The 12,714-nt window shown below is 35.5% G+C and overlaps 1 protein-coding gene across 1 annotated transcript in view; it reads right to left on the reverse strand.

Annotated features, from left to right (window-relative positions):
- Positions 1-315: 315 nt before the first annotated feature.
- Positions 316-12,714, reverse strand: part of SMC3 (structural maintenance of chromosomes 3) — a 37,247-nt gene continuing 24,848 nt past the window's right edge. Inside the window, exons 18-29 of the mRNA XM_080822361.1 lie at positions 12,456-12,606; positions 10,191-10,343; positions 8,143-8,294; positions 7,224-7,382; positions 6,140-6,247; positions 5,176-5,284; positions 4,212-4,459; positions 3,915-4,127; positions 3,389-3,580; positions 3,059-3,236; positions 1,496-1,602; positions 316-893 (exon numbers count right to left, since the gene is read on the reverse strand). Coding sequence (XP_080678487.1) covers positions 822-893; positions 1,496-1,602; positions 3,059-3,236; positions 3,389-3,580; positions 3,915-4,127; positions 4,212-4,459; positions 5,176-5,284; positions 6,140-6,247; positions 7,224-7,382; positions 8,143-8,294; positions 10,191-10,343; positions 12,456-12,606 — 1,842 coding nt within the window. The 3' untranslated portion in view covers positions 316-821. The remainder of the gene's footprint in view (positions 894-1,495; positions 1,603-3,058; positions 3,237-3,388; positions 3,581-3,914; positions 4,128-4,211; positions 4,460-5,175; positions 5,285-6,139; positions 6,248-7,223; positions 7,383-8,142; positions 8,295-10,190; positions 10,344-12,455; positions 12,607-12,714) is intronic.

Below are 12,714 nucleotides of genomic sequence, written 5' to 3' on the forward strand. Positions count from 1 at the left end.
TTCCAAACTTTTCCTTAATCAGATAAACAAGAAAACTTTAGGACTTAATTTTCTGACTTAGTGTTCTTAGCTGCTCTTAAAACTGTCTTCCCAAATTCTAGTAAATACACTGCCCTCTTAAATTAAAAATTATTTTTAAAGAACTGTTACAATGAGTTAAAATGAGGGTTCTAATCCTCACAAGGGTCATAATCCCCTAGGGGAACTTTAGAACTAAAAACAACCAGAACACCACTCTAAAAAGATTCTGATTCAACTGGTCTACAGAAATACGCCAGCAGTTTAAAGCTACCCCGTGGATTTAAACATGCAGCTAGGACTGGCAATCACAGATTTATTTCAAAAGAATATGAAGCCAAGTTTAAAAAATCTTCTTTTAGATGAAGGCAGATCTTTTCTTAGGCAAAACAAAAAGCAAGATATTTAAGAAAAATTTGTTTCTAATCATAAAACTATAAATAAAAAGCCACATAAAATACTAGTCATAAACCAATTATTTAATTGAAGCTATAAAAAAAGAGGCAATATAATTGATAAAATAATTAGGAAAGAATATTTAGCATGTTTCAAAAGATTTAAAACAGGAGCAGGACACTTTACAAAAAGTTGTGTGGGAAATAAAATTCTTAAACTATAAGTAGAAATGTAACATTACAGAATATCTTATAAAATACAACGACAGAAATATAAAAGGGCTATGTATGCTCTAAGTCTGAAAACTATTAGTAGTGACTACATATTTAGATTTAAATGTACAGTTCCTGGGTACGAGATTCATATTACTATACACAACTTCCAAACCAGTGGACAATATTTTCTGTTTAACCATGAGTAGTATCATCTTCTACAAAGTCTTTGGCCATCTCTGCTGTGATCACGTCAATATGACTAACCTGAAGAAAAAAATGTTAAAAACTGTGTTAAACCTTAAAAAAAAAATCAGTGTTCTTACTGTATAGAGTAATATTTAAAACATATGGCCTACTGCCTATAAATTTTACATACCAAGTCAAATGAGTCTGCAACACTGATGGTAAGATTTTTATAATGGTGTTTGTTGAAAGCACTGAGTTTTAAAAATATTCTGCATTTTAGAACTCTGAAGACCTGGGTAAATACTAATGTCTAAATATCAAACCTCATTTTTTCAGTTTTTATTATTTTGCTATTTCAAAGACTCTTAGGGCTGAAGACATCAGGAAGAGCTGGGTGGCCCAGCCAAATAGAAACGACTATATATAACTGCTAAAGACTGTGCACTGAATAGACAAGACAGGAAGATACTGTCTCTTAATGCCGATAAAAACAAAATCAATGCAAGGAATGCCACAAAAAAAATTGCTACAACTTCACAGGCATTTGAAAGGAAAGCTTTTTCTTTACAAACTCATCATAAGCAACAAATTTCTAGGTTTTCCTTTATGATTTAAGTAACAAAACAAGAATTTGACAAGTACAATACAAACTTAAACTCAATGTAAAAAATTTTTTTTACCTTATTTCTAAACTTTACACCATAGAATTTGTCAGCTGACTCAAGCAATTCAGGCCTAAAAGTAGTTGTAATAAATTGCGCATGTACAGCAAGTTCCATAATCATATCTATAAAAAGAAACAGTAATTTAATAAAACCCTTTTTTCAATAGATCTGAACATTTAACAATCAACTATCCTCACCCTTACCTAAAATTCAAAATAGCCTGTGACTTTTTCATGCATGTTATCTGCAAAATTACGAACTGACTCTCTTACATTAGGGATAGATTTTTTTGAAGATTTTATTTATTTGACAGAGACAGACAGCAAGAGATCTGGGAACACAAGAAGGGGAAGTGGGAGAGGGAAAAGTAGGCTCTCCGCTAAGCAGGAAGCCCGAAGCGGGGGCTCAATCCCAGGATCCTGGGATCATGATCTGATCCGAAACCAGACACTCAACAACTGAGCCACCCAGGCGCCCCAGGGATAGATCTTTTACCTGGTATCTTAAAGTTACAGAATATGAAGCAGCAGCTACTTATAACACAGCATTAAGTCAGACCAAAACAAGTTTTCTCACACAAAAAACAAAGAACAACGTTCCCCTGCTACTCACATATCCAAAGATCTTTTGAATTTATTAAAGATCAAATATAGATTCTTTATTTTTAAAGATTTTATTTTTTTAAGAGAGTGCGAGTGAGCACTAGTAGGGAAGGGCAGAGGGAGAAGCAGGCTCCCCGATGAGCAGGGAACCCCACATGGGGCTTGATCCCAGGACCGAGATCCTGACTTGAGCCGTAGGCAGAAGCTTAATCAACTAAGCTACAGAGGCACCCCGAAATATAGATTCTTTAAATACAGAATCAACATTTAATGTCAGGGGCTATTCAAACATTGAGAAAAACAAGTTTTAAAAAGAGAGACTTCTGGGCGCCTGGGTGGCTCAGTGGGTTAAAGCCTCTGCCTTCGGCTCGGGTCATGATCCCAGGGGCCTGGGATCGAGCCCTACATCGGGCTCCTTGCTCAGTGGGGAGCCTGCTTCTTTCTCTGCCTCTGCCTGCTGCTCTGCCTGCTTGTGTTCTCCCTCTCTCTGACCAATAAATAAATAAATAAAAATTAAATCTTTAAAAAAAAAAAGAGACTTCTACGTAAAAGTTTAACTGAAGTAGGATTTTCAATTGACAAAGAAACATATTGACCTCTCACAGAATTAAGCTTTGTAAAGTAGTCTAATGCTAAATTCTTAAAAACTTATTAAAATAAATTTTAGGGGCGCCTGGGTGGCTCAGTTGTTAAGCGACTGTCTTCAGCTTAGATCATAATCCCAGGGTCCTGGGATCAAGCCCCACATCAGGCTCCGTGCTCAGCAGGAAGCCTGCTTCTCCCTCTTCCACTCCCCATGCTTGTCTTTCCTGTCAAATAAATAAATAAAATTTAAAAATAATAATAATAAATTTTATTTATAGAATATATACCCTGTCCAGTCGCCCTAAATATCTTAGGCAACAAGAATTCACAATCAAAGAGGCAAGCTATCATTTTTAAGCAAGTTCTCATTTTTAAGTACAAACCAAACTACCTGACACAGCTTTTCTGTGCTGGGCATCCAGAGCCTGGTCAATCTCATCAAATAGGTAAAAAGGAGCTGGGTCACATTTCTGAATAGCAAAAATCAAAGCAAGAGCTACCAAGGATTTCTGTCCACCAGAAAGCTGTTGCATTTCTCTCATTTCACCCTGTTTTCCTGTAAATGACACCTAAGAGAACATTTAAATGAGTTAATACCCAAAAAGGGGTAGAATCACCATCACCTCTTAAATCACAGAGAATGTACCTATTTAATTTGTAAAATATTCTACAAATTCCACTATGGTAATACTGGGGAAAATTGGATATAAAGGTATTTTACCCTAATTCCAACTCCAGTGAACTGGTCAACTGATGGGACGCTGCTTTGTGACCCAGAACCCCTCTCACTTTCACCACTTCCTTCTCCTTCATCCTGAGACTGACTGCCCTCCACATCTCCTTTCTTCATTACCAAAGTAGCTTTGCCACCAGGTACCAACTTCTGGAATACTTCACTGAAATTCTTCGATACCTTAAAATGAATGAAATGAACAAGTTACAGGGTGATTCAAATATAAATTTTGCTTAGGTGGCACTGCACATATTATTTCTTAAAGCAAAAGACAAATATTTAAAACCAATCACAAATATCTTAACAGCAACAACAGACTGAATCCTTTTAAGAGTTGTGTAGGATGTTCTAATTACTATGTTAGAAAACTATATGCTGGATTTGTTCACTTGTATTAGATCCAACTATCAGTAGGAAAAAAAAACTTTATAAAACCTTTACGAATTGAGTAATAAGCTGAATAACAGCCAAAGCTTTTGTCTTGTGTGAGCATTAAACACAAACAGAAACATACCTGCTTGAAAGTTAACTGAATAGCTTCGTATTTTCGAAGTTCAAGTACATTCATCAGTTCCATGATTGATTTGTACCCCCTATCCAACTCTTCTTGTCGTTTTATTAACTTTTCTTTCTGCTCAGAGAAATTCACAAACTGATCTAAAGCTTTTTTGTTAACATGGCTGTACTTCTTCAATTCTGTGTTGCACTGTTCAAGTTTTCGAAACAACTACAAAGAGAAAAAGATGTATAAATAAATTCACATGAAGAGAAATATGCAACAAGATTTCAGATTTAAAACTACACAGTTTACCTGTTTGAGACTCAGTGTCTGGTACTTTTCAAATGCTTCCTGGGGAAGTGAGCCAAGCTCTCGAATTTTCTTCATACACTCCTCTTTCTTCTTTAGTAGCATGCCTTGTCGATTCGTCATCTTTTCTAGTTCTTTAGTATCATGATTTATAGCATCCATGTGTTCTTTTTCCATATTTTTCCAGCGTTCCATACTCTTCTGAAGCTCCTTAATTCCAGCTTCTGTTTTATCAATGGAATTGTCCAAATCTAAAGTAGAAAAAAACAAATTAATCCATAATACCTACTTTAAAGCTAGAGCACTGGTCAAAGATTTTAATGGCCAAATCTATCAAAATAAATAGGTTTTAGGGATGCCTGGGTGGCTCGGTTGTTAAGCGTCTGCCTTGGGCTCAGATCATGATCCCAGGGTCCTGGGACTGAGCCCCACAGAGGCTCCTTGCTCAGCGGGAAGCCAGCTTCTCCTTCTCCCACTCCTCCTGCTTATGTTCCCTCTCTCTCTATGTCAAATAAATAAATAAAACCTTTATAAATAAATAAATAAATAAATAAATAAGTTTTAGGTTTTTACCTTGTTTAAATTTTACTGTGTAAATCCACGAAACATTTAATTCAGGACAAAATTAGGAGTGTACACGAGTCATTAGGTATATATTTCTCATTATTAAGTATTTATAAAAAATTTTAAAAATAATTTTCTTCTCAGCAACTAGGTGATAAGAAACTTAATTCACACTTTTGGCAACGACATTAGTAAGTATGGTCTCTCATAAAATTGTCACGAACATTTCAATAAAACAAAGGTTACTATTTATAATGAACCCACTAAACTCCATTCACTATAAATTATTTACGGTGATGGAAAACACACAAAATCATTAGTGCACACTTTTGCTTAACAACTTTATCAAATAAGCTAATTTTTAACAAAATACGAAAAAAATGTTGACTAAATAGAAATTCACCTTCCGATCGTGCCATAGTATCTTTTACTCTTTTATTGATTGCTTCAAGTTCTGAGGTTGTAGCAGTGAGAACAGTACCCCCTTCTGTCTCTCTCAGTTCATTAAGTTCCTACAAGATAAAAGAAACTTAAGATTATTAAACCACAGAATAGGAATTCTGTTAGTTTCAAAATATTATGACTTTAACACTTCCCAACAGCTGTTGCTTTTTTTGCATTAATGTATAAAATTTTATTTAAGCATCCAATTCTTGATATACATTTGTATTATTTTTAGTTTTTGACTATTATAAATAATTCTATGAACATTCTTGTTATCAACCTCAATGAAGTATAATTTACATCCAATAAAGTAGGCTCACTTTAAGTGTAGAGCTCAGTGAGTTGTGACAATGTATACACCCACATAACTACCACCACAATGAAGATACAGATTTTTTCATTAAACCAAGAAGCTCCCTTGTGACCCTCTATAATCAGTTCCCTCTACTCATGGCCCTAGAAAACCATCATTCTGCTTTCTACTGCTATAGAGTGCTTTCTCCAATAGCTGTTATTATGAATAAGTATTCAAGAGAGACAGAAGTACACTTTGTATAATCGCAAATATTTAAAGTATCCATTAAAGGGGGAAAAAAGGTAATAATACGATAACTACAAAATTTCTCAGCAAGTGACTATACTGAGAAAACATTAGTAACTTAACACTTATTGAGAACCTAGAACGTGCCAGGATAATCATACAAAACAGGTACTACTGTTATGCTCATTTTTTAGAAGAGGAAACTGAGGCTTAGGAATACTATATTACTTGCCCAAGATCGTACACGAGATGGCAGTGCTAAAACTCCAACTCATGGTAGATGCTTTCTGTCCCCAAAGCCCATGCTCTCAATCAAAGCTCCTCATGTATAAGTTCTTTCAAAAGATTATGGTCATCGACAAACCCACAAAAAAGAATATACCTGTTCTACTTGGTCCAAGCGTTTCCTCAAGTTCTCATTTAGGTATGTCTCTACTCGAGTAATGATACCTTCCAATTTAATTCTTTCATTCAGCAACTGTCTGTTTTCCTGGAAGAAAAGAAAATTATGTCCATATAGGCATGCACATTTCACACACAGGAATGCTGTTATCTGCTGTCCTCTCCATTACTTGTGTCCAAATTACCTACAATGGAAAGCCCTATATTTTTTTCACTTTCTGTCTTATCTATTCAGAATGCTTCGTTTGTGTGCTTGGTTCTTTTTATAAGACATGCTGCCAAAAATATTTATCCATTTTTCATTTTTTTGGGACTTAGTATTTACATCTCTATACACGAAAATCAGTGTTTAATAAAGAGGTGCCTGAGTGGCTCAGTCTGTTTAACATTCAACTCTTGATTTTGGCTCATGTCATGATCTCAGGATCCTGGGACTGAGACCCAGGTTGGGCTCTGTGCTTAGTACGGACGGAGTTTGCTTGTCCCTCTTCCCCTGCTCCTCCCCCCACTCATGCTCGAATAAACTAACAAAATCTTTTAAAAAATGTTTAATCAAAACAATATTAATTTTTTTTATTTTTTTAAAGATTTTATTTATTTATTTGACAGACAGAGATCACAAGTAGGCAGAGAGGCAGGCAGAGAGAGAGGAGGAAGCAGGCTCCCGGCTGAGCAGAGAGCCCGATGAGGGGCTCGATCCCAGGACCCTGGGATCCTGACCTGAGCCGAAGGCAGAGGCTTAACCCACTGAGCCACCCAGGTGCCCCTAAAAACAATATTAATTATATAAAGGTAGTCAAATCAACAGAGACAGCAAAGCTAACAAGCTCGATCTTACTACTAATTAAAGTGCATTAAGATGAAAAAAACGAAGAGTTCTTGTATAATCCTAACATACCCACAATGGTTTAGAAAAACTTATTTATTCTCATGGGTATGAGAAGTTCAAGTTTCATTTTTCTATTTCCTCAGAGTTCCCTTCTTTCTCATTCCCTTGGTAGCAATAAACTTTTCGCAATAGCCAATTATAAATGAAAACTTATACTTTTATAAATTGTACTTGCCTGCTGAAGTTGACGAATTTCATCATTCAGTGCATCTACTCTCTTCTGATCTTCCAGACTAAGTTGTGAAAGCAAATCAGTTCCCAGTTCTGCTTTCAACGATTCTCTGGTGGATTCCATAGCATGCAAGCTTGCTTCCAAACTTTGTAAGCTACGTTGCTATGTGACAGATTACCCACTTATTAATAAAGGTATTAGTCACTATATTACTTACAACAGTGAAAAACTGAGAACATTCTATATTTGATATTAAAGTGAACTAAATTTTATCAACTCAAGTAACTATTAGGTATCCACTTAATTTGATAATTAGAACTAAGTAGCAGTAAGAAAAATATTTATGATACATTACTATTGAGGTATGTGGGACCAATCACAGTCCATGACTGAATCATATAAAAATCTGGCTTACTGATAAGAACAAAAAGAAAAGACTGCTAGAATGTGTTAGGATGGTATAGCTGGACAATTAAAAACTATGATTTTAGTACTACTGATGAACTATAACAGTTTTTGTCAAAGCTTCTGAGACTAGTATGTTATTACTTGTAATTTAGCAGTAATAGTTTGGTTTCTATCCTGTTTAGTATAATTTGGATAAAAGAAAATATTCAAACAATTCCATAGTGCTTAACAGACAAAAAATGATTACTGACAAATTAATGATTAGAAAATACTATTATGCCATAACTCAAAATGTCTACTTGTTCAATGAAGTTGGACAATCTGAATGTGGACTACAAAAGACTTTGGGTACCCACGGGTGTAAATGCAGTACAGATACACAGACAAGTCCAAAAGTATGGGGCTACAAGAAATGGAACACATGAACTCCAATGGATAACCAATGTAATATACAGTACATCCTAATTCTAAATACTTAAAATAAGTCTGTAACAAAAGAGACATACTTACGAACCTTTGGCATAAAAGTTTTCTCTGATTGCTGCCTCTTCTCTTTTAGCATCTTCATTTCTGATAATATGCTATCTCGAGACGCTTTAAATTTCCTTTGCTGGGTCTCTATCTGCTGCATTTGGTTCATCAACTGATCAATTTCATTATTAATCCATATACAAGGCTAAGGAAAATTTTCTCTAGTTCTTTTAAAAAGTGTGTATCCCTTCCCTTTTCTTTACCTCCAAGTAAAAGTTATTTCCTCAAATTTATGGACCATAACAATGCTAAATTAAATACTATACTGTGTTCAACCATAAAGTAGCTTAAAACATTTTACCCCACCATTTCTCTCTCAAAATAACCTATGTGTTTTACTTATAAGCTATATAAGAACAAAAATTCTTGGGAAACCCTAAGAGAATCTAAATGAAGTATATTTTTTGTTATCTTTTCATTCAAGAAATATTTACTATATAATCTATTATGCTTAAAACACTATAGAAGGTAGTTATGAAAAGGAGGCATCGCCCAATGTAGAAAAATACCACCATCCAAAAAAAATAATTTGGATTATCAAATACAGGAAGGTAGCTGAAGTATGTTGTCAATATCCTCTTTTTTCTTAGTGTTCCCCGAAGATTTCTTTGTGCCAACATCTTGCCAAATTTGGGCATTTCTAAATATGCTTTGCAAACCCCTGCAAAGTCAAAACTAACATGTTTATTTACCTTTTGCTTGTGCTGTTGCTTGCACAGATGGCACAGAAGGTATAAACTCACTTCAAAAAAAAATTGCCAAAAAAAAAAAAAAAAAGCCAGTTTTAAATAAAAATATCCCGGGGGTGCCTAGGTGGCTCAGTCATCAAGCATCTGCCTTCGGCTCAGGTCATGATACCGGGGTTCTGGGATCGAACCCCACATTGGGCTCCCTGCTCAGTGGGAAACCTATTTCTCCCTCTCCTCCCCGTTCATGCTCTCTAGCTATCTCAAAAAAATAACAACAAAAAAACCCCACAACCACCTTTAAGAATATTCCAATGACTTAGTAAAAACGGTTGTTCTTGATGCTGGAGTACCTATATATATATTAAGTAATCTTCACATCCAGTGTGGGGCTTAAACTCACAATCCGCAGATCAAGAGTTGGATGCTCTACTGGCTGAGCAAGGCAGGTGCCCCTTAAGTATCTACCTTTTTTAAATTGTGTGATATAATCTGAAGTACATAAAAAGCACTTTTGCCTTATACCAAAGAACTGTAGTTATTTTAAGAAAATGTACAGGTATGGGCGCGCCTGGGTGGCTCAGTGGGTTAAAGCCTCTGCTTTCGGCTTGGGTCATGATCTCAGGGTCCTGGGATTGAGCCCCGCATCGGGCTCTCTGCTCAGCGGGAAGCCTGCTTCCTCCTCTTTCTCTCTCTGCCTGCTTCTCTGCCTACTTGTGATCTCTCTCTGTCAAATAAATAAATAAAAATCTTAAAAAAAAAAAAAAAAAGAAAATGTACAGGTACAATGTTTCTGTTGTGAGCTAAACTAGACACTCTGCATGGAACACCAGTTTTATTTGGAAGAATTTAGAGTATGATATTTACTAAGACTTGGATTTTGACAGCCTTCCTCCATTAATACTACACCTGTACCAAATGACCTTGAAATAAAAATTTAATGCACATTTTTTAACCCCTATGTTTAAATTCTATGCAGTATGTGGCATTAGAGGCCCCCACTCCTTCTGTGAAACACTAACCTCACTTTCCTTCCACAATTCTGACCATCCTCCTCAGCTTCCTCTATAACTTTAAATTTCAGTGCACTTCAGGTTCTCTGCTCTCAGAAATACACTGACTCACTGCTATTAGCTTTAAATATTAACAGCTAAGGAAACAATGTTACAAGAGTTTTTTCCTTGTCTTTAGAAGTTACCTTCTGACAACACAAGCTTCCATGCTTACATAGAAGTCAAATGTGATTTTTCCCCCACTGTATATATGAAAAAACACACAACATGTAAAAGATTGTATATTTCAACCCAAACACAATTCTCCACCATAGCACAAGACAAAAAGATATTTTCAATATTTCTGCGCAGGTTTTCATTGAGCTTTGCTTCAAGCTCACCTAGTTCTTCTTCTGCTTTTCTAACATCTTTCTGCAATTCAAGTCTAGACTTCCTTGTATCATAGTAACCTCCAGTGAGAGCACCCCGATGACTGACTTGGTCACCTATAAACAAAGAACAAGGAAGGTAGAAATTCTGTATAACAATTTCTTTATTCAGTGATAAACTGATTTATAATCAAACAACTAATTTAAAGGCTTTACCTACTTAATGAGAATTTAAAAGGATTAAACCCACCCTGGAAAACGTCTGCTTTCCAGCTGTTAGAATCTACATTTGAAAAATGTGCCAGAAAGAAGTGCTAAGGACCAATGGTGACAAGTCAAGAGGACAAAGGACTGGAGTTTGGAATTCCACAGGCCATATTTGGGAAAATGTGAACATCAATGGTAATAATAACGGCAAGTCTTGAGAAGTTGAATGCTTCTAAAAGCACAGAGATAGGGGCACCTGAATGGCTCAGTTGGTTAAGCATCCAATTCTTGACTGCAGCTCAGGTCATGATCTTAGGGTGGTAAGACTGAGCTCCATGTCAGGCTCTGCACCAAGCATGAAGCCTGCTTGAGAGTCTCTCTCTTCCTCTCCCCACTCCTGCTAGCTCGCGCTCTCTTAAAAAAAAAAAGAAACAAAAATACAGAAGCCTTCACAGAATTGAAGAATCACCATTTGGAAACCCCCAGTGTATTGAGTCAAACTACTGGTAAAAGAAATTGTGGGGGTGGGGCACCTGGGTGACTCAGATCATGAATCATGATCTGATCTCTGGGTCCTGGGATGAAGCCCCATGTCCAACTCCCGGCTCATCAGGGAGTCTGCTTCTCCCTCTGCCTCCCCCTGCTCATGTTCTCTCTCTCTGTCTCAAATGAATAAATAAAATCTTTAAAAAAAAAATCTGTTGGGAAACCTGATATTCATGTTTTCTTAAAGGATAGTCCCACATAGCACTTATCAATTACAAAAAGGAAAGGGCATCTTTACAACAGAAGAGATTGCTACTGGTCAAACTTAACATCATTAGCAGTGGGACATATTGTGGGATGCAGTAAGAAGTACACATCACTCATGTCAAGAACGTAATACCAAATCTAACAATGAGGAAGCAGTTAAAAGGCAAATTTAGAAAATGGGACATTATGAGAAAGTCAATTTCTTGAGGGTGGGAAAGAAAGGAGCTATCCTATATTGAAAGAATCCAAAGAGAGGACTTTGCATGCATCCTTGATTGGATCCTGGAGAGAAAAGTATTTTGGGACAACTGGGAAATTTTTAATATAGGTACTTTTTAGATGATGATATTATTGGGTTGTTAAATTTCTTAGGTGTAACAAAGATACCTGGGGTTATTAAGGAGAGTATCCTTACTCTTATTAGATATACAAGCTTAACTTTTAGAAATAAAGTATCTTAATTTTTATAACTTATTCTCAGAGGTAGTCCAAAACAACAAAAAAATTATCTATAGAGATAAAGCTGGGGTGTGTGTGTGCATGTTACCTTCTTTCATCAGCAAATAAATTATACAGAAAAGAAAAAAACTGAAAAATGAGGGCAGATGAACTGATGTACCAGAGGTTCTTAACCTAGACTCCATGGATAAAATTCAGGATATCCATGACTTAGGTAGGAAAAAAAACTTACTCTTTATTTTTATACTAACTTCAAAATGAAATTTAGCAATTCCTTCTGTTATAACAAATAAAAATCACAATGGTATTATCAATACTTGTAACTTTGTTACCAAGAGAAATAATAGCTATTTTCTATCAGATTATATTTGTTACAAATCTCAAAATATTGTTTACATGTATCAGTCCTTCAAAGTTACATTTATTAGACCCACTTCTAAATCTTGTTTTTAAATACCTTCAAGAGTAAATTACTGTCATGTTTGAAAAAATATTGTGATTATCAAGTCAATTATGATTGGTTTCTTTTGTGATCCAAAGTATTTTATTTTATGCACTTGAAAACATTCTGAGAAAGGGCTCATAGGCTTTACCAAAGAGCCAAAGGAGTCCACAGGACAAAAGGTTAAGAATCCCTACTATACACCAAATGATTATACTTAAGAGACATCAACTAAATATAAAGTGTAGATCCTATCTGGACTCAAACAAACCATTTAAAAATGACAAAAAACTGGACATGAATTTTGAAATAGTCTTAAAACTAAAATGGAATTTATCTGTTCAAAGCTAAGAATTACTATTACAAACCTTCCAGGGTAATGCAGTCCATAGTGAAAGCACGGGCTAGCTGGGTTGAAACTTCCATGCTACGACAAATAAGTGTTTTCCCAAACACATGTTTGAAAGCTTTGTCAAATCTGGGATTGTACCTCAATTTACTTATCATAGGAATCGCATCCTAAAAATGAGTATTTTGTCAGCAAAGAGATCACAACATAGTTAATTAAAACATGTTAGAATTATGAATTACGTCTTTATAAAATACAAATAAACACAAATGCCTTCG

This window comes from Martes martes, assembly GCF_963455335.1.
Source record: "Martes martes genome assembly, chromosome: 14".
Lineage (NCBI taxonomy): Eukaryota > Metazoa > Chordata > Mammalia > Carnivora > Mustelidae > Martes > Martes martes.